We start from the raw sequence: 26,336 nt of genomic DNA, 5'->3' as shown, positions 1-26,336 counted from the left end.
TCCCTCGTCCGTCCCACTCCCACATGCGGGAAGGTCACTTTCCTTTGTGCTTGTGAACTAAATGTGGGCTAACAAGTGTCAAACCATTACAGTGCCCTGTGATTCTTTCAGTGTTAACGGTCCCAGGGGCCAGGCTGTGCAAACACTCCCCGCGGGCAAATGTGGCCTGGGGAGTGCCCGGCAGCCAGGCCGGAGAGTCGGGGACACCAAGCAGCACAGGGAACAGTGAGAGGACCCCTCGACTGGAAAGGAGCTGATTACTTTAATGGATCACTCTGGTCTGCAGCCGTGGCCTCCCTCTGGCTATTTCTCAGGGGGGCAAATTGCCTGCAACTGTTCATTGGTGGTTTTCATTTTATTCCACGCCTTGCGGTAGCCTTTTAAGGACATCTGCAAAAAGGAAAAAGGGGGTGGGGGGGTTGGGAGAAGGTCATTCGGGAAAAAGCAATTGTGATTTTTCAGAATGCAACCCGCGTCTAGCCCTGCGAGGGTGCAGAGGGGTCTGTGTGGGGCAGGGCCAGGCAGGAAGACTCCCCAAGAGCGTGTTTCTGTTCAGTGAAGTGAGAGTTTGCAGGTTCCTGCAGTGCTGCTTCTCAGCTCCAGATCTGACGGGCCTAAGTTTGGATCCTAATTCACTCCCTCCCACCAAGCAGCCACGGGAAGAGCAGGAGAAAGTGCTGTGGGAAAAGGAGCCTGGGTCTGGATGGGAAACTGCCAGGCTTCCAAAGTGACCTGCCTGGGTTTCTGAGCTACTCTGATGTGTCTAGCGTCCTCAGTATGCAACCCGGCCTGTGGCAGACCTGGTGCTTTCCTTCCCTTTTTTCTGACACTTTGCACGCTTCCTATTTCTCTTCCGTGCTCTCAAGGGGCTAGAGTGCTCTGAGCACACTGTATCATACAGAAAGGCTGTGCGGTTCTCAAAAATGAAAGACCCACAGCAACTATGTAAATGCATGGAATCCAGTTCTGAGTGATATTAAAAATCCATTATTATCTCATTTTTTTAAAAACTGGCTTCTCCATATATAAAGTAGCAATCACTAAATCACCAGTGGTGGGGGAAGGGATTCAGAAACTTCCAGAATTCATTAAGAAAACAAGCAACTAAAAACACATGATTACTACCGAGTCTCTTCTTGATCACCTGCAAAGATCCTGTACCTAACACTGAAAAGGGAACTTTTCATTTTCCTATAAGACTTGAAGGGACTGCTGAGATTTCTCACAGCTATTACATGTCTGAATATTGGTATACTTGGCTTGAATAGCAAAACCCTAGACAAGAAGGTAAAGGACATAAAAGACTGCCTGTGTTGGGGTTCTCTGAGACTTACCTCTGCAATCTCCACTTTCCTTTCCCACATCTTGATGGTCTTCTCCAGGTCCGCATTTAAGATCTTCTCCCGTACGTACACCATCACCTGCGGTGAGCGGAACTCCGCCAGCTGTTTGCGGAGCTTCCTGTTCACAGCCTCAGCCTTGGCCCGGTCCTGGGTTGGGAAGGACCAATTAAACCAGGAATCCTGGTGGTTCTGGCGTACTGGACTTAATGGCCCTGACATCTCTCCCCAGCTTCAGTGTATTTTTCAAAATAATGTTGAAATTTTCAATGAAGTGGGAAGAATCGCAAGATTCTCATGATTTTTTTTTTTTTTTTTTACAAATGGTGATGTTTTCATCCAGCTCGGAAACACTAAGTGTGGTCTAACAGAGACTTTTTTCCCTTTCATCCTTCCTTTATTAAGGAATTTGTTTTCCTTATTGCAATTTCTTAGGTTGGGTGGGTTTTCTGGGGGAAAGCTATGTACTTCAGTACACTGATTTGATCAGTCTCAACTCACTTTCCTATCTTTTTGTAAAATATACATAACATAACATCTCCCATTTTGACCATTTTTAACTGTGCAGTTCTGTGGCATTCAGTACATTCACAGTGCTGTCCGAGCTTCATCACCATCCATCTCTACAACTTTCTTCATCTTGCAAAACTAAACCCCTGTACCCATGAACCATGGACTCTCCAGGACCCCTGCCCCTAAGCCCTGGCAACCCCCCACCTACTTTCTATCTCTATCAATTTCACTCCTCAAGTACCTCGTATAAGTGGAATCATACAATACTCATCCTTTGGTGACTGGCTTATTTCACTCAGTATAATGTCTTCAGTGTTTATCCACGTTGTAGCATATGCAGAATTTCCTTCCTATTTAGGGCTGAATTATATCCCATTGTATGTATATACTACAGTTTGCTTCTCCATTCATCTGCCAAGGGACACTTGGGCTGCTTCTACCCCTTGGCTATCATGAATAATGCTGCTGTGAACATGGGTGTACAAACATCTCTTCAAGTTCATGCTTTCAATTACATTGGGTGTGTACCTAGAAGTAGAATTGCTGGATCAATAGTTATTCAATTTTTTGAGGAATCTCTGTCTTTTTAAGTTTTATTTTTAAAATGATCATACAGTAAAATTAACTAGTCTTTTTCTTTTAATTGAGTGATTTTTTGAATTAGCAATGTCCTTGTTTTTTAATTTTATTTTAAAGACTTATTTATTTTAGAGAGAGAGTGAGTACACGAGCAGGAGGGGCAGAGGGAGAGAGAGAGAATCTCAAGCAGATTCCCCACTGAGCGCAGAGCCTGTCACCAGGCACCATCTCACAACCCTGAGATCATGACCTGAGCTAAAACCGAGAAGTGGGGCGCTTAACTGACTGAGTCACACAGCGCCCTGTTTTTTATTTTAACAATTGTTTTGAACAGGCAATACATACAATTTAAATGGTATAAAAGTATTCAGTGACAATCTCCCATCCCACCCTGTCCCCAGCCACACAGTTCTTCCCAGAAGCATACACTATTTTTAGGTTTTGCATATTCTTCTAGAGAACTACACTCTTATAAACATATATGTTTACCTTTTTTGCCCAAAGAGTAGCTAATGCTATTCAATTTGACTCCTTCAACTTTTTACTCAATAAATACTGAAGATCTTTCTGTATCAGCGCATAAAAAAACTACTCATTCTTTTTAACAGCTGCATCATTTTCCATTGTGGAGATGTACCCTAATTAACAAGTCCTCACAAACAGTCACTCAGCTGCTCAATCTCCAGCTAGTACAACAAACAATGCTGGGATTACTAACCTTCTGGGTGGAGGTCATACTGTAAATATGCAAGTACATCAGTAGGATGAACTAACTGAAAGTGAAAATGCCTGTTCTAAGACAGTGGTTCTCAACTGGGGGTGGGGGGATGGGAGGTGGGGGAGCAATCTTGCTCCCAGTAGACATTTGGCAATGTCTGGAGACATTCTTGGTTGTCACAACTAGGGAGTGCCACTGGCACCTAGTAGGGGGAGGCCAGGGATGCCACTAAACACCCTACAGGGCACAGGACAGTCCCCCACAACAAGGAATTTGCTGACTCAAAATGTCAGTGGTGTCCAGGTCAAGAAGCCCTGCCACGACCATACATGTGTGTTTGGTACAGAGTGTTAAACTGCCTTCTCTAACAATCAAGCCAATTCTGCTCTGCAGCAATGCCTGGGACTGCCTGTGTTTTTGCCCATTCTCTCAACAGCCTTACCAAATTTTCTATCATTGCTAATCTAGGAGAGGGGGACACGGTCTTTCACTACAGTTTTATTCTGCGTTCCTTATGAGTGAGGTAGAATACTTTTCATAAGTTTGAGACTTTCTATAAGTCTTTTCTATAAACTGTATAGCTTTTCTATAAACTGCATTAATCTTTTGCCCATTTTGTCTATTTTTTGTGAGATTTTTCTTATTAATTTGTAAAAGGTATTTGTGTTTTAAGAAAATTAACTCCTTGTGATATTAGTCAACAGATTTTCCCAGTTATTTATTTTTTGGCTTTGCATATGATGGTTTTTGCTATGTAGAAAAACTTCGCTTTTATATAACTGAGTTTATTGATTTCATGGTTTCTGGGTTTTAGACTGTAAAAGTCCTCCCTATTTGAAGATTATAAGAAAAATGTACCCACTATTAAGTTTAGGACTTTTTTTTTAAAGATTTTATTTATTTATTTGACAGAGATAGAGACAGCCAGCGAGAGAGGGAAAACAAGCAGGGGAGTGGGAGAGGAAGAAGCAGGCTCATAGTGGAAGAGCCTGATGTGGGGCTCGATCCCATAACGCTGGGATCATGCCCTGAGCCGAAGGCAGACGCCCAACTGCTGTGTCACCCAGGTACCCCTAAGTTTAGGACTTTAATGGTTTTATCATTTACATTAAAATCTCTGATACATCTGGATTAATTTCACTATAACATATATATAGCTCCAACTTTGTTTTTTCCTAAATGACTACCTAGTCATCCCAAATCACTTAATGAATAATCTGGTTGTGCCCCACTGCAATACCTTTACCATAAACTAAATGTCAATATCAAAAATTTATCAGATACTTGATCATACACCTGACATACACATGATCTGTATTGGGGCTTATCACAGGACTTCTATTTTTTCTTTTATCTTCCAGTCTATTCATGAGCTTGTTTTAAATACTGTAACTTCAGGGGCGCCTGGGTGGCACAGCGGTTAAGCATCTGCCTTCGGCTCAGGGCGTGATCCCGGCGTTATGGGATTGAGCCCCACATCAGGCTCCTCCGCTATGGGCCTGCTTCTTCCTCTCCCACTCCCCCTGCTTGTGTTCCCTCTCTCACTGGTTGTCTCTCTCTCTGTCAAATAAATAAATAAAATCTTTTTAAATAAATAAATAAATAAATACCGTAACTTCATAACATATTTCAGTATCTGTAGGGCTAGTCCACTCATCTACTTAAGAATTTGAGGGATGTTCTTATTTATTTTTCCAAAAGAATTTTTGAGCCAATTTAAGTCTTTTAAAAAAAAATCTCCAGGGTGCCTGGGTGGCTCAGTCCTTAAGCGTCTGCCTTCGGCTCAGGTCATGATCTCAGGGTCCTGGGATCAAGCCCCACCTCAGGCTCCTTGCTCAGTGGGGAACCTGCTTCTCCCTCTCCCACTCCCCCTGCTATGTTCCCTCTCTTGCTGTCTCTCTCTCTGTCAAATAAACAAAATATTTTTTTTAATCTCCTTGTTATCTTAATTGGAATACCATGATTTCACAACTCAACTTAAACAGAGCTAACATTTTTATGATGTTGAATCTTCCTAGCCTAGCACTGTCTTTTCATTCCTTGCTTCACAAAGTACAGTCTATGGCACGGGCATCACCTGGGAACTGGTAAAAATGAAGACTCTTGTGCCTATCCAATCAGAATCTGGATTTTAACAAGATCCCCAGATGTCTAGTTTGCACCTTTCAGTTTGAGAAGCACTGCTTTAATTCACTTTGGAGCAAACCAATAAAATTATTTTTAATTAAGTTGTCAGAATGCAATAAAAACTTGTCAAGAAGCATTCAGTGAATATCTACTATGTCTAGCATAGACATATTCCTGTAGGGTGATCTAAACATGGACCTGGAACCATCAGTGGACACTCTTGTGAGGAAAATGATTAAAGAATACCTAAGATAAAATATAATGAAGGAGCATGAGCCAAGGCATTAAAAATAAGTTCTACTGGGGCACCTGCGTGGCTCAGTAGGCTAAGTATCTGCCTTCAGCTCAGGTCATGATCCCACGGTCCCAGGATTGAGCCCCGCATAGGGCTCCCTGCTCAGTAGAGAGTCTGCTTCTCTCTCTCTTGTACCCCTACCGCCGCTCATGCTCTCTCTCAAATAAATAAAATCTTAAAAAAAAAAAAAAGTTCTACAGCTATGAGGGATGTGCTGAGAAGACCAGGAACTGTAATCCCTACCTGGCACCCCACTTGTAGAATGGGGCTGTTATCACAAGACAGGCGGGCCACTGTTCCCATCTCCAGATCCGGTGCAGCAGTACAGAAGTTTTGCTCAAGAGGAGAGGCTATAAAATAGAGAGCTCTAGAATGCTGCTTGGAAGGACTGACTTTATTTGGAACAAAGTGTGGGGAGTTCATGCCTAAGTACTTTGTGGAAAACTATAGAGATCTTTGGGGTGAGCAATTAAGAGGCAGCTGGAAGTTCCACGATATTAGTAGCAACAAGCAAAACAGTAGACCAGCTAGATGTTTAACAGAACCAGAGAAAGAGGCCATTAAGAGAATGAGACCATTAAAAGACCAAAACAGCAGACCAGCTAGACATTTAACAGAACCAGAGAAAGAACCATTAAGAGACCATAATTCCACAATATTAGTAGAAACAAGCAAAACAGCAGACCAGCTAGACGTTTAACAGAACCAGAGAAAGAACCATTAAGAGACCATAATTCCACAATATTAGTAGCAACAAGCAAAACAGAGGACCAGCTAGATGTTTAACAGAACCAGAGAAAGAGACCACTGGGGTTGAAGCAAACCTCAAAGACTGCCAAAAAGGTCCCTGAAAAGAGGCCTGACTTTGATTAAATCAGAACCCAGGGTGGTGTTGAATGCAACAGAACAATCAGCTAGTAACTAATGAAGCCTAACAGCTGGGTATGATACCAATAGAACCAGACCAGCTAGAAGCTTTGTGGGAAGATAAAGAAAAGAGTCAAAGAGAACTGAGCAGAAACACCAATCCTTCCTGGTTGTCAGGGACACTATCCATGATTAAGACTGCCCCTCTAAGGAGCAACACCAGAAGCTACCAGCAGCAGGAGAAATAGACTTTACTATATTAGTCCAGCCAAATAACTAAATAAGCAAGTGGTGGGTGGAATTAGTATCCAGCCTTGCTATAATATTATCTAAAATGTCCAGTTTTCAACAAAAATTACAAGATAGGCAAAGCAACGGAAAGTGTGACCCACACAGGAAAAAAAGCAGGCAACAAAAACTACCTTTGAGGGAGTTCAGATGGTGGACTTAGCAAAGTCTTCAAAGCAGTTATTATAAACATGTTCAAAGAACCAAGGTGACAATTTTTAAAGAATTAAAGGAACATATGATGATAATTTTTCATCAAAGAAATATCTATAAAGAGAAATTATTTTTTTAAAAAACAAATGGAAAATTTGGAATATTTTCAATACAATAACTGAAATGAAAAATTCATGGGAGGAGATCACAGATTTAAGCCAGCAGAACAAAGTATTAGTAAACTTGAAGGAAGATTGATAGAGATCATCCAATATGGAAAACACAGAGGAAAAAGAAGAAAAATTCAGACTCAGAGAAATGTGTGGAACACTACTAAGTGTACCAACATTCATGTAATGGAAATAACAGAAGGAGAGGAGAAAGAGAAAGGGGGAAATATTCAAGAAAATAATGGCTGAAAACTTCTAAAATTTGATGAAATATATTATTTTGATGAAAAATATTAAGCCACACATCCAAGAAGCTCAACAAATTCTGAGTAGGAAACTGGAAAGAAATTCACACCCAGGCACATCATACCCAAAATGCTGAATGACAGGCAAAGAGGAATATTGAAAGCAGTGAGAAACACAATTCATCACATTCAAGGGAAACAAAATAAGAGCAATAGCTGACTTCTCATCAGAAACAATGGAGGCCAGAAGGCAGTGGGATGACATATTCTAAGGGTTGAATGTGGGGAAAAAACCTGTCAAACAAGAATCTTATATCCAGCAAAACTATCTTTCAAAAATGAAAGCAAACAATGAGAATACTCAGATGTTGGTTTCTAATGCTATTCTCAAATAAAAGGAACTAGGACTCCTTTGAGAAATGGCTATTTCTAGGGCTGGAGCAGGAACTATAGATGAGTCTCAAGCATTTTCTAGTACCAGAAAAGAAAAAGTGTTAACACATACACATGCACACACACACATACACAAATGGGGATATGTCAAAGGGACACAGAAGCCAACTGAAAGAGCTCCCAAAGCCCAAGGTGAAACAATGTGAGTGCTCGCTTCAACAGCACACATACTAAAATTAATATCCATGAATTGCTACTAATATAAATGATTAAAAAAATAAATAGATGGAGGAGAATAGACAAATGTCCCAGACAGAAGAATTCCAAATAGTTTATAACTCCCCACTTAAGTGTGAGCTGCACATAATAACATCCTTCCAAAGAGCTGAGTCTGATAATTGGAGGAAAGAATAACTGTACAGTAGAGAAACCCTAATAATATTACATCAGGGATGTGATCAAGGTTAACATCAGAAGTGGTTAAGTCATGTTGACAGTATGCTCCCCCTTAATATGATGTGATGAAAGTGGCACTTGACTTCTGCCATTTTCCTCCCCCAAAACCATTTAACCTCAGTCTAATAACAGGAAAGACAGCAGACAAATCCTAAAAGAGGAACATTCTACAAAATACTTGACCACTTAACAAAATCGTCAAGGTCACCAACAACAAGGAAAGCCTGAGAAACTGTCACAGCCAAGAGAAACCTAAGGAGATGTGGCACTGAATGTAATGTGTTATCCTAGATGGGATCCTGGTACAGAAAAGGACATCAGGTAAAAACCAAGGCTACATGAATAATATTAATTATAAATATTAATCAATATTGGTTTGTCAATTTTAATAAATATTCCACTGTAAGCTGTTAATAATGGGGGAAATTGGGTGTGAGATTTCTGGGAACTCTGCACTCTCCACAATTTTCTCAATTATAAAATAAACTTTATTTTTTTAAATGAAGGATAAAGACATTCCCAGATAAACACACACACACAGAGAATTCCTTGCTAGCAGACCTGCCTTATAAAATATACTAAAGGAAGTTCTTCAGGCTGAAAACAAGTGACATCAGAAAGTTACTTAAACCCATGTGAAGAAAACAAATAGCACAGGTAAACGTAATTAGGTAAGTAATTATAAAGGACAAAAGAAAATTGCCTATTCTCCTATTAACTGATTTAAAAAGCAATTCATAAAGCAATGTGTATATAATTCTTTTGTGGACCTGGGACATATGAAAACATAATATATTTGACAATAACAGCAAAAAGAAGGCAGGGTGAAACAAAGCTATATTTGAATAAGGAAATAACACCAGATGGTAACTTGAGTCCAGAGGAAGAAATGGAGAGAACCACACAATGGTAAAGAGGAAGGCTAATACAACAAACTCTGTGAACATATTTCATCTCTGGGGCACATGGGCGGCTCAGTCAGTTGAGCATCCAACTCTTGATCTCTTGATCTCAGCTCAGGTCTTGATCTCAGGGTCATGAGTTCAAGCCCTGCACTGGGCTCCACACTGAGCGTGGAGCCTACTTAAACAAAACAAACAAAAAAAACCCCATACTTTATCTCCTTTCTTCTCTCAGGTTTTGGACCCCTTCCTCACAACATTTACAATATTAACTCAAAATGGATCATAAACTGAAATGTAAGATCTATAAAATTTGTAACAGAAGACGTACGACTGAATCTTCATGATATGAGGTCATGGTTTCTTAGATACAACACCAAAAGCTCAAGTGCGAAAGTAAAAATAAACTGCGGCTCACCAAAATTAAAAACTATAAATAGCATCTTCAAGAAAGTGAGAAGGAAACCCACAGAATGGGAGAAAATATTTGCAAATCATATATCCGACAAGGTATTTGAATCCAGAATACATAAAGAGTTCTTACAACTCAATTATAAAAAGACAAATAACTCAATTAAAAACTTATTCAGGGGCTAAGGGTTTGAACAGACAACTCTCAAAAAAACACACATGGCCAATAAGCAAATGAAAGACTGCTCAATGTCATTAGTCATTAGGGAAATTCAAATCAAAACCACAGTGAGGTATATCACTTCATGCCCATGAGGACAGCCATTAAAAACAAACAAATTAAAAAACCCCAAAAATAACAAGTGTTGGTAAAGACGTGCAGAAATCAGAACCCACACACATTGGTGGGAATGTAAAATGTGCAGCCACTTTCAAAAACAGTGCTGCAGTTTCTCTAAATGTTAACCGCAGCATTACCATATATGACCCACAATTCCACTTTTAGCTGTATGTCCAAGAGAAAAGAAAACATACATGTACACAAAATCTTGTACGTGAAGGTTCATAGCAGCATTATTCATAAGAGCCAAACACAACCCATGGGAAACAACCCCCTCCACTGATGAATAGATAAGATGAGGTCTAGCCATACAAGCAACTATGATTCAGCCATGAAAAGAAGCAAAGTCCTGAACATACTACAGCACGAATTCTGAAAATATTGTTAAATAAGCCAGTCGTGAAAGACTACATACTGTATGATCCCTTTTAAATGAAATGTCCAGAACAGGCAAATTCACAGGGACAGAGAGTGGGTTAGTGGTCACTGGGCTGGAGGGTGGGAGTGACCTGAGGTGAGGAACAGACAAGGATTTCTTGCAGGTACAGGGTTTCTTTCTAGGGTGACAAAAATGTTCTAAAATATTGTGCTGATGATTACACCATTCTGGGAATATACTATAAACCACTAAAATGCATACTTTAAATGGGTGAATAATATGGTATGTGAATTATAACCCAACAGAGTTGTTAAAAAAAAAAAGTTCACAAGAAAACTAAAATATACTAAGCAGTGACTGTCAGGCTTTTAAAAACGGATGTTATGTTTTACTTGTAATCTAATAAATGTCCACCCAAACAAATACCACAGAAATCCTGCATGGGGAGAGCACAGACTTTTGCTTTAACTTTGTTACTGGTGATTCTGTACTGAGACCTGCTTTTGCGCAGGTGTCGGTTCTCCTGGTCCTAACAGATCACCACAAGGCCTGTGACACCTACTTCACAGATGCGGAAACTGAGGCCTCTCTCATTAAAAGGCTTGTTCAAAGCTAAAACCTGGCAACACCAAAGCTTATGCTCTTTCCCCCATCTTTCGAAAAAGTCCTCTGAGTCACATGCTTGGTGTATTTAGCTCGCTGAATTCAACTGTACGTGCTCAGCAAAACAGTGAGAGCACTAAATCACAATGGAGATGGAAGGAGCTCAGATCACGCCACTTGTCTGTTCCCACAGTGACCACAGGCCTGGCAGTGGGCTCAGGACAGAAGTCCCAGGCCTGTTATCCCAGCATCCACCATACCAAGTGAAAATTACACACTTAAAGAACTCTCCTTTACAAAAGACACTATATTTTGGCATGTGTACTTCTCATACCAATTAGATGATTACGTGCATTATAGGCTTTTTGTGATGTTGTATACAAGACACTTTGAGTATGGTACTTTATGGGTCACTTAAGGAATTCTCGAAGGTTATTTGGACTCTACATGATTTCTAGATGATTTCGTCTTTTCTACACAATTTTTCTGACTCTAGACCCTAACCCAGAAGTAAAATACTACTGGACTATGAGTCTCCAGGTACCCCCATTTCCTCTTTCAATGGCCCAGAGTTATTTTGACTTTTATGGCCTAGGCTTTTCTAGACAAAAACAAAGATGGCTTGGGTTTTGGTGTACACTGGCTCAAGCCTTTGTAGACAGGAGACAAATACCAGAAACAGCATATTTTACCCTCTCCTACCTCTTCTACTTGTAGGGTTTCTTTTTCAATTTTTTCAAGTAACTCATTTCTCAGCAAGATCTCCTTGTCCAGATTGATGGACATTTCCATTGCTTGGTGTAGCTTGCTCTGAAATATAACAACACAGCAAGTCTTGAGCAAAATGAGCTCAGAACTACAGGAAGGACAAGTCTTGAGCTCAGAACTACAGGAAGGACAGACAGCTCTTTATTAAGCAGGATAACAGCCAAAACCATCCAGGAACTTGAGCCTGCCCTTCTCAGAATCTTGATACCTACCTACTTGGTAGGGGAAGTAAAAACCTGCAGAGTGGCCGGACACACCAGGACCCAAATCCTGCCCCACCATTTACTAAAAGAAACTTTGGGCAAGTCCCAGAACCTCTCTAAACTTGGGCTGGTCATCTCATAGGGCTGTGGAGAGGCTTCAGGGAGATAATGGTGGTAAAGTGCTGAGCACAGCCCCAGACATGTGGAAAACACTCATACAAATGGCTGCCATTGCCAGACAAAGAGAGAGAAACACTCCCTGTGAGCTAGGTGCTACAGGCATCCCACCCCACAGGTGGAAGAACTGACTCTTCGAATGGGCAAATGAAGGGTCATAGAGATAAGAGGTTAAGCAGGGTTTGAACCCAGACAGTCTGACTCCAGGGCCCACGGGCTCCACTGCCACTGGCCCTGGAGGGCTCCTGCACCAGCTGCCCTGCAACTTCCCCTTGTATCAATTGCTGCTGCCCGTCACCAGCCCCCCCAGGCCCCTGCTTCTCAGATTTGCCCCCTTCGCTGCACTATTGTCTCCCAGCAGGGAAGGGTCAGCCTGGAGGAGTTGGGACATGCTCTGCTGGGCTGAAGAGTGAGCCAAGTGACAGAAGCCAGTGACTCCAGGGGGATCACTCCACAGACTCTGAGAACGACTCACCCTGCACCAGGCACTGACCAGCACGACAACCTAGGTCCTACCAGACAGATACCGGCTCGCAGTCTGTAAAGCCACAACTGTGCCTGGCACTGAGAATATGAGGACAGTGGTTGAGGTTTCCCTGGGGGAAAGGATACTGGAAAGGGAGCTGAAAGGCTGTCAAGCATGTCTAGGGAAGAGGGGAGGGGAGAACATGCCAAGCTAAAGAAAAGCCTGGGAGGGGGGCTGCTGGTGCAATATGCTCAGGGTATCAAATCTTAGACTTGGCAGAAAAGCCTGGAGCCACCTGCCTGGGGACGTCAGGGCATTGGGGGCCAGCCCCGCCATTCCTCTTCTCATCAATCCTCCCTTCTTTAAGGCTCACGTCCTGCTCCACATCCTGCACGACATCGCTCTGTTTAGGAAAGCGCCGTGGGTAAGAGACCAGACCGAGGGGGTGGGCTGCGCGGAAGGGGAGGCAGTGCAGGCCTCCACTGCAAACCAGAAAGTCAGGTGGGAGGAAACGAGAGCAGAGGGAAGGCATTAACCCCACAATGCAGAGAATCAGGACAGTAAAGAATGGAACTGCAAAGGCTACTGCAAGGCAGTCCCTGGCTCTGCTGGGGCAGGGCCCTCAAGAAGGAGAGCTATTTGTGATTCTAAGCAGGACAGCGGCCACTTGAGGTGGCTACTTCTGAAGAGGCACTTTAGCTTTCTCTCGCTGTGTAACAAATTACCACAAATTTTGTGGCATAAAGCAACACCCAATTATTATCTCCGTTTCTACAGGTCGGAAGTCCAGGCACTGTGCGGCTGGATTCTCTGCCAGGTAGGTTCCCCTAGGGATGAAATCAGGATGCTGGCTAGAGCTGGCTCTCCTCTGGAGCTGGGGTACTCTTCCAAGCTCACAGACTGTTGGCAGAATGCATTTCCTTGAAGGTGTAAAACCAATGTCTCCGTTTCTTCCTAGCTGTGAGCAGGAGGTGGCCCTCAGCTCTTCACGGTCCCTCTACCTTCAAGCCAGCAGTGGAGAACTTCTCACCTAGAGAATTCCCTCCATATTTCAAATCCTGACTTCCTCTTCCAGACAAAACTCTCTGCCTTCAAAGGGTTCATGAGATTAGGTCAGGCCCATCCAATAATCTCCCTATCTTAATGTCAACTATGGCATATCATATTACATAATCATAGAACAGAACCCATGGGGCGCCTGGGTGGCTCAGTCGTTTCAGCTCAGGGTGTGATCCCAGCGTTCCGGGATCGAGCCCCACATCAGGCTCCTCCGCTGGAAGCCTGCTTCTTCCTCTCCCACCCCACCTGCTTGTGTTCCCTCTCTCACTGGCTGTCTCTATCTCTGTCAAATAAATAAACAAAATCTTTAAAAAAAAAAAAAAGAACAGAACCTAATAGTAGAACCCATCATACCCACCGCCTTGGAGACTGTACTGGGTATATACACCAGGGGGTGGGGAATCTTGGGGGATATCCTGGAATTCTACCTACCACAAGGCACTAGTTTACATGGGGATCACTAGTTTACAGTCAGTTAGGAATGACACACCATGGCTGTCATCACACACTTATATTCTACCAGATTCCACCAGGCAGGGCTTGACAGCGTAAAGTTGGAGAAAAAAAGGCGCCCCTTTGACTGAAGCTCATGCACCAAACTGACAGAAGAGACCACATCTGTCTCCTTCATACCTATACCCTCGGCACTTAGCCTGGTGCCTGGCACTCGACAGGTCCTTGTATATTTGGTAACAGTTATTCTGTACATGTGCTGTCAAAGCGAACACACCGGTAGTAGTTATTCTGCATGTTTTCACAAGGTCTTACGTGTGGGTGCTGGATATTTATATGAAAGCGGTACCTCCTGCCACCTTCCCATCTCCTAACACACACCTCAATTGCTAGCAGCTCTTTTGACCATACTGGCTGAGGACTTGCTTTGGCTAGGCACTGTCCTCAGTGCTAGGAACACAGCACAGACCAGCCAGAGCTCTGTTCTGGTGGCAAGTCACAAAAACCTGCCCCTGACCCATGGTCCCTAGTGGAATCTCCATGCAAATCCAGCTGAGGCCTGACTCCAAAACTCAATAGTTGTTCCGCCTCCATTTCTCCCAGAAGACCTAAGAACTGACACACGGAAGAAATGAGCCTGTTTCTTTCTCAACCCGTCGCTGAGTCCACTGGAAGACTCCTGTGGGCATCTCCTTCCAAGCTCCACCATCCGCTTACTATTCTTTGAAACAGGTCTACAGGCATGACGATCCCTGGGATTCTGACTGGAGAAGCTCCCATTCCACCCACTGTGGCCTGTGTTGCTGCTGCATGTGTGTCGCAAACAATCTGTCCTCTGCGTTTAGACCTGTCCTAAAGAGCTCAGGCCCTGGACCTGGCAGTTTCCTTTTATAAACCAGTAGCTCCACTCCAAACCTCTGGCTCTTCTACACAAGACCTGACAGGCCCTGTGCTACTTAAATTGATTCCACAGGATATGATCAAGATTATACGTAACCACGTACTACCCAGCTCTCCAGCCAACAAGGGCTCAGGAGTCACCGGGATTGGCTTCATCTTGAAACAACAATGATCAGATAAGCTAACCACTGATGAGATAAGATCAAAGTGGATGATCTGTTGCAGACGGATGACACATAAATTTCAAAATGCCAGTACAATGTTGTCTACGGGGAGCACAATGCCAGCACAATGTTATGCCAAGGGGAGTCAGTTGGGTTAGATGGGACACGCACTGGACTAGGAGCCTCAGCCCTGTCACAGACTTGTTGCTTGAAGCTGGAAATTCCTCTCTCTTTGGACTTCAGGTTTTTCATTTTTAAAAGGAAAGTGTTGGACAAACATAATGGTCTAATCTAAACACTTCCAAATTTACATTTTAAAATGACACTGTGTGGGCCGAATGAAGACCACCTGTGAGTTACCTAAGCCTGGAGCCACCAGCATCCTGTGGGCACTAGGCCAGGGGTCAGCCACCTTGCTCTGTAAAAGGCCAGATAGCAAATATTTAGGCTTTGCAGGCCAATAGGCAAAATTGAGGCTATTATGTAATTACTTGTATTAACAAAAGAAAAAAACAAATTTCCACACGTTTTATTGATGAAATTCAAAATATAATCATAACGTACATTCTGGAATACAGGTCTACTAATGAGAAGAATGGAATTTCTGGGGGAGAAATCAATTTTGCTTAATTGGGTTTCAAAGGTAGCATTCTCTATCGAATTGGTTACAAATATCCTTCTGTAAAAACCATTCTTAGCTCACAGGCCAGTGGGCAGGATACTCTGGCCCACAGTTAGCTGACTATTGCATTATACAGTTGCTAGCAGGGTGGCTGGGTATTCATGGCTATAGTCCCTGCTTAATTATTACTAGTACCTCTTTTTCTCCCACAAGGGTTCTGTGTAGATGAGGAATTATATATTCGTTTTCTGATCTTTAGCTAGGAGAGTTTTCTTCTGAAGGGTTTTAAGCAGGGAAGTGTTTCTTACAGGCCTAAATTAAACAGGGCCCTAAATGTGGTTAGTTCTCAAAACTCACTGTGCATAAAAATCATGGGGGGGGGCGTTAAAAAAAATAAATGCATGGCCCTCATTCCCTAATTCAACTGGTCATGGCTGGACTAGGGTGTTTGTAAAAAAAAAAAAAAAAAAAGTTCTCTGGGTGGTTGCAATGCACAGCTAGGGTTGTGGGAACATTCAGAGTATTTGAGGAGAATGGCTTTGTCAAAAGAAAGCAGGGAGCAACAGTAGACGGAAGGACCCCAAGCCTTTGTGGAGCACCGCAGTGGTGCATAGGAACCTCACTGTGGCTGGAAAGGGGGGTGTGGGAGGCCTTGGGGGCCTGGGCATCAGGGCGGACCTTACTTTGTATGCGCTGAGGACCTGCAGGGTGTTTCCAGATGCCAGCTTTAGCTGGATCAGTTCTTGATTCTTTGCTTCGATTGTCTCTAAAAACTGAGCATTCTCAATCTTCAGCTGCTGAAAATCAACATCATGGAGGGCCTCGCCTACCTCTTCCTTCTATAGCTCCGAAAGAAGAAAGAAATGATGTGAGGTTGTGACTTTGGAATCTGACTCACACCTTGCAGTTCTGGATGAGATTCTGAAAGTCAGTCATCATTCAGTCATTCAACAAACATGGACTGGGGATCTGCTTGGTGCCAGGCATGGTGCAGGGCTCTGAGGTGGAGATCTGAACAAATACAATACTCCCTGGCCTCAAGGAGCGCATTTTGAACCAGGGTTCACAGAGGTCACAGTGTGGTATAGTGGGAGGGGCAGAGGGCACACAGAAGCCCCTCAGCCAGGCCAGAGGAGAATGGAAGACTGGGTCAGGGAAGGCTTCCCACAAGAGGTAGTGTCTAGACAGGGCTATGAAAGAAGAATAAGAAGGAGACCATATAAAAGTTATTTTTACCCTGGAAAACCAGGACCAGTAGCCTGTAAATTCCCTTCCTGTGATCACATGACATTCCTGACCTGTGGTTGTATCAGGGTACTGGGTTCCCTCCCCGACCTGGCCCGTCTTACCTGCCCCACCAGGTCTAGGCCATCTTACATTGGTGGTAGGCAAGAGCCAAACCCAGGAACTGTTCCTCAGCCCCACGCTCTACCCACGCAATACTACCTCTGAGGAGGCTTCTTCCCTTTCCCCTAAACCAACACAACAATTTCCTTAAGCCCCAGTAATGACCTATCCTCCAGCTCAAGCACTCCTAAACCATCTTCCACATGAGGCAAATCCCCGCTGTGGCTCTGTGGTCCCCGCTGCTGTTGCCTCTGGATTAGCAGTTATACATCCTGCCTTTTCCTACCATCCCCACTTCCTGCAAGTCCATGAGCGCCTCGGAGCAGAACCACCTCAGTGTCGGCTTTGTGCAGTAATGGCTTTTAGGCTAAAAGTCACCCGTCTCCTCCCTCTCTCCCACTTAAATCCCGTCCTCAGGATGTGTGAGCTTGCACAAAGCCTGGAGTGGCAGGAACTCTCTATCTGGAGACAACTCCTCTCTACTTCTTTCTTACACTTATCTCATAATCTCAAATCTCCTTTGCTGACACAGCCACCCCGGCCTTCACTCCGCTGGGGACCTCCAGGGCAGTGCGTTCTGTCCTCCCCACAGCCTGTGCACTGGGGGCCCGCAGCAGGCCCTCCTGAGTCTGCTTGGGCCCATCAGCTCCAGGCTGTCTGACGGGCTCTGTTCCACTCGCTATCCGGCTCCCTCTCCTGTGTGAGCCCTACAGTACCAATTCTTTCAAGAGTGCAGCTCTCACAGAATGCGGTGCTCCAGGTAGGGCTACTCAGAACAAGAGGGGCAAGCCCACCCCTTTCTTGGGGGGGCCCTGTGGTTCTCTGGGTGTAGCCCAGGCCACAACGTCACCTCCGGCTGAGCTGATTTTATCAGGTACGCTACAGTTAAGCCACCTGGTACCTGTGCAGACATCTTGGGGGATCAAAACGGAGGAGCTTACATTTGTCCTCAGTCACTTTGTGCTGTTGAAGCTGTCCCAGCTTGCCATCTTTCAGGATCCCAAGTCAATCAGGCAACAGTTCCGGATGCATTAATTCTCCCGCACAACTCTGTGTTGTTGTCAGTGGCCACCTCTAATGCACAAGCTGTCGGTGCCCACATTCGAGTTAATTTAAAAAATATTGAGCTAGGAGGGATGGAACCATGTAATCACATTCGAGAAGCCCTGGGCCAGGTCTGCTTATGGCCTTTAATCAGGAGACTTTAGGCAGCTGCACAGGCAACCAAAGCACCCTCAAACTGTGCCACCCAGGCCACACTCACCAAAAAAGGTCAACAAGTACATCACGAGTGTCTTTTAAATTCAAGCCAACTCCATCTACAGATGTGCCGGCACTGTGAATGTAGGAGCTTCCTGTCGCTGTTGTGACAAATCACCGCAAACTCAGCGGCTTAAAACAAAAACCTATTACATTACAGCTCATGAGGTCAGAAGTCCAAAATGGTTCTTGGTGCTGGCAGAGCTGCATTTCTCCTGGAGGTCCTAGAGGAGAATCTATTTCCTTGCCTTTCCCAGCTTCTAGAGGCTGCCTGCTCTCTTTCGTTCACGATTCCTTCCTCTGCCTTAAAAGTTCATCACTCTGATCTCTGCTTGCAGCATTCCATCTCTCTCTCTCATGCCTCCCTCTTACAAGGACCTTTGGGATTATATTGGGGCCACTCACATAATCCAAGATAATCTCTCTTTGAGTCAAGGGGAGATTATTTTAAGATTATCTCAAGATCCTTGACTTAATCACCTCTGCAAAATCCTTTTGCCATGTGAGGTAACAGATTCACAGATTCCAGGGATTAGGACATGGACATCTTTGGGAACGCACTGTTCTACCTTCCACGGTAACCTTAGGAAGAAAGAAAGAGAGAGAGAAAGGAAGAAAGAGCGAGCCACATACCTGCCTCAATTGTAAAAGCATCTTTTTCCTCTGCACTTTGAGAGAAACATTTTTCAAACGTAATTTATCCTTCATATTATCCTAAAAAATACAAGTAAATTTTAATCCACTTCTCTTCATCTTCCCTGTTGGTTTGAAAAGTTGGTAGGTCTGGGGATGAAAACCAAACCTTGAGTCCTAACATTCAGTCATTTACTTTTAGGTCTTTTACATTTACCCAAGCTGGTATTGCCGCAACACTTCACTTATGATAGGGGCACCTGGGTGGCTCAGTTGGTTAAGTGTCGGCCTTGGGGTCAGGTCGTGATCTCAGGGTCCTAGGATGGAGTTCTGCATCGGGCTCCCTGCTGAACAGAGAGTCTGCTTCTCCCTCTCCCTCTGTCCCTCCCCCCACTTCCGTGTGCTCTCTCTCTCAAATAAATAAAATCTTTAAAAAGAAAAACAAAACACTTCACTCATGACCAAGAAGCAGAGGTAACTTGGTCTGCTCTATGCAAATTTTCTACTGCTTTTCAATTCAAGATAATTTGGGTATATTCCTGACAAAACAAACTTATGATTCTTCGGTCTTTTACTCTCTTGGTGGTTTATATAATTTTCATCACTTATAACATGTTAGATTTAGTGACCCTTACTATGTCCAGGATCCAAAGCTTGACATGCTACAAAATCTTTGAAAGTGAAGGAATGTTTTATGTCTCATGGTTATAATGGTTATAATAATGGAACTTAAGGAACTTGAGATTTACCTGCCCCCCTCCACCTGACTAGATGGACTTGCACCACTTTTCTCTGGAAAACATATCAGATCTTGAAACAAACAGCAACAATTAAAAAGAAAAAAGAAAAAAGAAAAAAAAATCAGTCTGAGATACTATTAATATTCATCTGGACTGATTGATTCTAGCCTTGATAAATGTGCATTTTAAGACACGCACCTGGGGGGATGCAATAAATCTGCACGTGTAGACAGCATTTATGGTGGACCAAATGGAGTGGGGCTGCTTCACATGGATCATTTTTATGTCTTCATCCTATGAATCTATTCTCCCTTTCTGAGCTCCAGCCTCCTTCCAACTCACCCTCCGGCGGTTCATGTCCTCAATGTACTTCATCACTTTCTGAGTGGCCAAAATACTCCCTTTCTTCTTGGATATGGTTTTTAGAATATCTTTTTTAAACTCATGCACTGCTTTCTGAACTTCAGCCCATCGAATTTCAGCTTCCTCAATGATAGCCTGGAGGAGTCAGCACAAAGAAAGAACAGTTTCCAAAAATCCTCAGGGACATCTCCCTCTAAGGAAACCTAAGTTCTCAGGCCTCTTTGTGTCCTAATACATAATGTTTCTTCTTAGCCTTAGAAATATATCTGTAAGATACAAATTTGACTATATGAATGTTATTATTAAAAAGCAGGCCCTGGGGTGCCTGGGTGGTTCAGTCCATTGAGCATCTGCTTTCGGCTCAGTTCATGATCTCCAGGTCCTGGGACCAAGCCCCACTTCGTCAGGCTTCCTGCTTAGCAGGGAGTCTGCTTCTCTCTCCCTGTGCCCCTCCCCCCTGCTGGTGCATGCTCTCTCTCTAAAAAAAATTAATAAAATTTTTTTAAAAAAGCAGGCCTCAGGGGTGCCTGGGTGGCTCAGTCGTTAAGTGTCTGCCTTCGGCTCAGGGCATGATCCCGGTGTTCTGGGATCGAGCCCCACATCAGGCTCCTCCGCTGGGAGCTTGCTTCTTCCTCTCCCACTCCCTCTGCCTGTGTTCCCTCTCTCGCTGGCTGTCTCTCTCTCAAATAAATAAATAAAATTTAAAAAAAAAAAGCAGGCCTCAAAAAAAGGGGGGTATCCATAAGAAGGGAGTGAAAAACAAAACCAGGGCCTCAGGTATCTCTACACATATATATTTCCATATCTGAAATATTACTTATCCACTAAAAATTATAACATTAATATAATGTGATAGGATATAAAAAATATCTGGATAAAAGATATATACCAAAACATTACACCACAGTCACATCTGGAGAGACGGATTATTAGGGAGACCAACACTCTTACTATATATACACTTCAGTAATTTGAAAAAAGATGCTATAAATGAATATATGTATTGACATGGAAAGACAGTAAGTGCAAAATATAATTTACAAAATAATATAATACTTTTTATAAAGAAAATTCAAATATGCCTACAAAATAATCTAAATGCTAGGAGATACACACAAGAGTCAACACTAATTATCTCTAAGTGGACTGTGGATGTTTACAAATGTTCATCTTACCTGTACATTCAAATTTTGCTACAACATAGAGATTGTCTTTAAATAAGAAAACACAAACACATGCACACATTATTTGAAAGAATAAAATGAAAAGATATCCATAGCTACAGAGCAAATTAGCTTTGTCCTGGCTTTGTCCCTGGGCACCAAGAAGCAAAAGCATCTCACTTCTCTGGCCAGTCCCTGCCCTCCCCATGGTCTTCACGTGCCGGAACATCAATCCACTATAACTACCACTTTCAACGTATCACTCACTCTCCTACTCAGCCAACCTTATCAGGGTCCTGCTTTCTAAGGCATCAAAGATAAACGCCCTTGCCTGGCTCTCAAGGCCTCATAGCCCTACTCAGATGGATTTCCTCATACAGCCCCCCAATCACACTGGTCCCCTCGATGTCTTGGACTTGCCACATTCATTCCCACCTCCACTTCCTTGCTCCTGTCATTCACCTGACCTAGGGGGCCCTTCTTTTCCTAGTCCTCTACTTTATTCCTCATCGTTCTTCAAGACCATGTCAAGCCCTATGTATAGCCCCACCTCTTCAAAAACATCTTCTTTGGCCACACTAGCCCGCATTAACATGCTATAATTAACAATGCATGTTTAGGGGCATGGGTGGCTCAGTCGTTAAGTGTCTGCCTTCAGCTCATGCCATGATCCCAGGGTCCTCAGATCAAGCCCCGCATCAGGCTCCCTGCTCAGTGGGAAGCCTGCTTCTCCCTCTCCCTCTGCTTGTGTTCCCTCTCTCACTGTGTATCTCTCTGTCAAATAAATAAAATCTTAAAACAAAAACAAAAAAAAAACAATGCATGTTTAGCAAGGGGGGAGGGCACAAATGGGGGGAAGGTTAGGTTTATGTGGTATAGATGATTCTACCAATAAAGACATGAGTCTACTGAACTGTCCCTCTGGAGACAATGAGTGTGAGTCTGTGTGCCCAGGTTTAGAAACAGAAACATTTAGAAACAGAACAGAAATATCTGTTCTTCATACAATAGTGCTCTCTAATGTAAGCCAACAACTACATTCCATGGGCAACTGAATTAACAGTGATGTTTCTTCTCTGGAGGAAAACTGACCATTATTGGTCTCCAACAAAACATGAACCATGGTCATGCGTGCTGCACACAGAAGGCGATTTAAAGGATTTTTCATCTAACTCAGTGACTTAAACCCCAGACTCCTTATATTATTAAGGAATTACCATACATTTTTAAGGGCATTTACGGTTATTATGTTGTTTTTTTTTTAAGAATCTATATCTTAGGGGCACCTGGGTGGCTCAGTTAGGCATCTGCCTTCAGCTTGGGTCATGATCCCAGGGTCCCAGGATTGAGCCCTGCATCAGGCTCCCAATTCAGCGGAGAGCCTGCTTCTCCCTCTGCCCCTCACTCAGCTCGTGCTCTCATTCTTGCTCTCTCAAGTAAATAAATAAAATCTTAAAAAAAAAAAAAGAATCCATATCTTAGAGACATATACTGAAATATTTATAGATAAATGATATATTGAGGTGTCACTTCATAATAGCCCAGTGGCCTATCATGAGGGAGAAGTTGGAATATGGAGGAAACAAGGGTGGCCATATGTTCATGACTGCTGCATGTGGCTGTTGAGTACACAGAGGTCCATTGTGCTAGCCTCTGAACATGTGTGCACTTTTGAAATTTTCCACTTAAAGAAGTTTAGGGGTGCCTGCGTGGCACAGTCAATTAAGCGTCTGACTCTTGGTTTCAGCTCAGGTCATGATCTCAGGGTTGTAAGATCAAGCCCGTGTCAGGCTCCATGCTTGGTGTGGAATCTGCTTGAGATTCTCTCTCTCCCTCTCCCCCTGCTCTTCCTCCCTCTGTCTGTGTCTCTCAAATAAATAAAATAAATCTTAAAAAAAAAAAAAGTTTAAAATTTGTTGTCTCCTCCAGCAGGTGGGAAGTTCCTTAAAAGAAGGCCTTAAATTTGTCTTCTCCTACTTATGTTTCTTTCAAAATAAGAAAAATTATATGAACATACGCAGGTACTTCTTGAGGAGGTGGAAGTGGGGAGCCCAGGTAGGATGGGCTACAGAGAAAATGGGATACCTCATGATGCTGCAGGTCTCGTTCAGCATTTGCTCTCATGTGCCTTATTTCATCCTTCATGTCTTCCAGCTCCTTTTGGACAAGCTCACATTTTTGGTCGCAGCTGAGGACTATCACACGGTCCGTACCTACGCGGGATTTGGATCTACGCCTGCCTCGTAACTACAATACAAGAAAAACAAAGCCCAGTAGGAATTGATCAAGCTGGAATGGATGCTAAAGTTGGGCATCAAAATGACAACTCAAGTGACAGCCAGAGAGAACAAAGTCAACGTGAAAGGATTCAGGATATTGGGCCCAAGATGATATTTATTTCACAAGTCAGCCTAAGGCCCCGTGCTAAAGAATTCAAAGGCCTATGGTGGATAATGAACTGAAATAAATAAGGGAAAGTGTCTTGAGGGTGTGGAAGGACTGTGAACCTGCTATAAACTAGCATTCAAGTCAGTGTCAGGGGAAGCCCAGATCTCAATGCTTCCTAAACTGAACACAGAAGAGAAATGGCATCTGGGGGCACAGTGTTCAGCAAAAAAACCAGAAAAAATATTTTGATTCTCTACACATTTAAGCCAAAGGTCACCAGCAGATGGCCCCAGGGAACATGTGGGCCTGAAGACACATGAGACTGGCTTCAAAAGACATATCTACATCCAGTTTAAAATTTTCAAAAATTAAGTACCCACATTTGAAAATCAGGAGGTTCCACCAAAATAATCTAGATTTCCAGCTTCTCTTGTAAAATCAGCTGCTCTGGCAATAGCAGGTCACCTGGTTGGACTTTTAGACGAGCAAGGAACTCTCCCGTGGCCACAGCAGACCCACTTCGCACCTATCTGTGGCTAGCTGGGCCTTGTAAACATTTGAGTCCCCCAATTTAGGGGAATTATTTCAAACAAAGATATTCTGGGTCAGTCAATCCACTATTAATTGAAATTGATTCCCTTCACATTCACTTGAAAGAGAAACTTGGGAGGGAAGGAAGAATCACAAGTAGAACAGGGAGAAAATCATATGCCACTTGGCCGAAGAGGGCACACCAAAGGCAGAGACCAAATACCCCTTGCATCTAAAGGGACAAACAGAATAAAAGAATTCTTAGGTCTCCACAGTGTACCTGTGCAAATTCTGCTCCTGACATTTTAATTTCTGATAATCGTGGATGTCGCTGATCCCTGGGCTCCAGTTTATTATAATATTTCTCAAACATCTCTGTCTCAGCTTTCAGAGCAGAGTTTCCATAGCTGCAAGACAGAGGGTACCTGAGTAAGTTTAAACCCCAAATAACTAGTATTTAACACTTAATAGCTATTACATATGACCTTCTGCAATACACTTAACCTCTTGGCACCTCATTTTCCTCTTCTGTAAAATGGAAATAATAGTACCCATTATCCGGGGTTGCAATAACGAATGCAAACAGAGCCTTTACAACAGTGCCTGGCACACACTAAGTGCTGTTTAAGTATTTGATTTTTTTTTAATGTCTAATAAGCCACAAAGTTGAAAGACCTGGGATCATTTTGAAAATTGTTGCTGAGATGAAGCTACAAGTTCCACCTTCCAGTATCCTCTAACCCATTTGTGAAATTCCTTCTGAATTACTACATGCTTGAAAGTTATTACATAGCCACGATCTTTGGCTGTTTCCTTTGGTTTATGTTTCTCAGCTGTTCTCTCCAGTACCGGAGAGATGAAGTATCCACAAGAAGTGTATTATAAATGGTGGAAAAGCTTTGAACAGATGGTTTTTAAACAACTAGAGATGACAATTAGAGTTTATCCTGTATATGCCTGCCAAGATTTTGACCTTTTTAGCATTTTCATATATATAACACACAGGTTATGCGCATATATATATCTCAACAGCTTGGATATTTTCATATACTACTGAGTGAATTCCTGTAGGCTGAATTTTAGGATCAATGGAAAAGACTCAATGGAAAGCCCGAGAAATCAAAGCCCTTTTTTTTTTTTTCAGCATGTCATGTTCCCAGCGTCGGCTGTGGAGTCGCACCTGAGTCTGAATTCCGGCACCACCACTGACTAGGAAGTGCATTAACCTCTGTGTCTTGGTTCCTCACTCACTTTCTAGGGCTACTGTGCCATTATAGAAGGTCCTACGTGCAAAATAATTGGCACGTAACAGGCATTCAAAAAAGTTGTAGCTATTAATAATATTACCTCAGTTCTGACCTCAACTATGTATAGACATATAGAAGGTACATCTGTTCAACTGCTAGAGCGGGATGCGCCGTGAGACCAAGAAGTTGTACAATTGACCTCCGAACCTCCAGAAGCCGGCCCGTACCTGAGCTCTTCCACCAGCCCACAAAGCTGGATAGCAGGCAGGTCGTTCTCCTCCCCGCCCTGCAACTCGCTGACAGGGGTGTCAGAGTCCTCGTCAGTCATCACGCACCCCAAAAGTGACCCTTGCCAATGCTCTGTGAGGCCAAGAGCGCAGGGCGCTAGCGGCCGAGCGTCAAGCGGACTGCGACCTAGCCGTGCGTTGCCTGAGTGACCGGACGCGTGCGTGAGGGGCGGGACTCCCAGAAGCTCCGCCCGGCGCCGCTCCGCCCTCCCCCGTGCTTACCGGAGCGCAGACATCTACGCTTCAACAATCATTCTTAACACAATAATACTAGCAGCTACTGTTTGCGCCGCACTTACTATGCGCTTGGCAACGTGTTAAGCATAGTTTATGCAAATCCTTGCGACAACCTTGTAATATTATCTATCATTCTGTTTATTCTCCAAATAGAGGAAACAGACGCAGAAAGTTAACTCGATTTGTCGGAGTGTCTTCCTTCCCCTATCTCACTGTGAGGCCTCTACTCCATTCACCCTGTAGTGCTTCATGCATTCTAACAGCAGTTTCTCTCAGATACCGATGTGCTGCATTCCTAGAAGGAAAAAACCTGGTTGATTATTAAATGGTATAAATTCAAAAGACAAACCTAAATAGAGATTACATCCTGGGGGAATGTATGGAACAGATAATTCCGGCTCTCACTTCCAGTTAAATTAGGAAAAGAGTCCCTAAACCCGCTGTTGCAAGTGGAGTGAGGATAGCAACACTGTCCCGCCTCGCACTTTTTATAGTCATCGTCTCATTTAATCTTCAAAACGGTCTTATGAAATTGGTATTACTGTCTTC

At 43.4% G+C, this 26,336-nt stretch overlaps 1 protein-coding gene across 1 annotated transcript; it reads right to left on the bottom strand.

The window, feature by feature from the left end:
• Positions 1 to 258: 258 nt before the first annotated feature.
• On the bottom strand, positions 259 to 25,693 carry CCDC113 (coiled-coil domain containing 113). The gene is made up of 9 exons (XM_002912295.4): positions 25,491 to 25,693; positions 24,297 to 24,423; positions 23,183 to 23,344; positions 19,914 to 20,069; positions 18,832 to 18,912; positions 16,275 to 16,430; positions 11,482 to 11,589; positions 1,335 to 1,490; positions 259 to 390 (listed from the first exon to the last, which is right to left on the bottom strand). Exons 1-9 carry the CDS (start codon positions 25,589 to 25,591, stop codon positions 304 to 306), a joined length of 1,134 nt encoding a protein of 377 aa, XP_002912341.1. The 5' UTR covers positions 25,592 to 25,693; the 3' UTR covers positions 259 to 303.
• Between the last annotated feature and the right edge of the window lie 643 nt (positions 25,694 to 26,336).

This window comes from Ailuropoda melanoleuca, chromosome 12, assembly GCF_002007445.2.
Source record: "Ailuropoda melanoleuca isolate Jingjing chromosome 12, ASM200744v2, whole genome shotgun sequence".
Classification (NCBI taxonomy): domain Eukaryota; kingdom Metazoa; phylum Chordata; class Mammalia; order Carnivora; family Ursidae; genus Ailuropoda; species Ailuropoda melanoleuca.
This window is presented reverse-complemented; position numbering and strand designations above follow the sequence as displayed.

Bases quoted from the DNA above. Each gene is read 5' to 3' on its own strand.
- CCDC113 (XM_002912295.4), bottom strand. From the start codon at position 25,591: ATGACTGACGAGGACTCTGACACCCCTGTCAGCGAGTTGCAGGGCGGG. The intron at 24,424-25,490 runs GTACGGGCCGGC...TCTGTCTTGCAG, and splicing joins GGGCTGGTGGAAGAGCTCAG to CTATGGAAACTCTGCTCTGA. The intron at 1,491-11,481 runs GTAGGAGAGGGT...TTCCCAACCCAG, and splicing joins AAACCCTACAAGTAGAAGAG to GACCGGGCCAAGGCTGAGGC.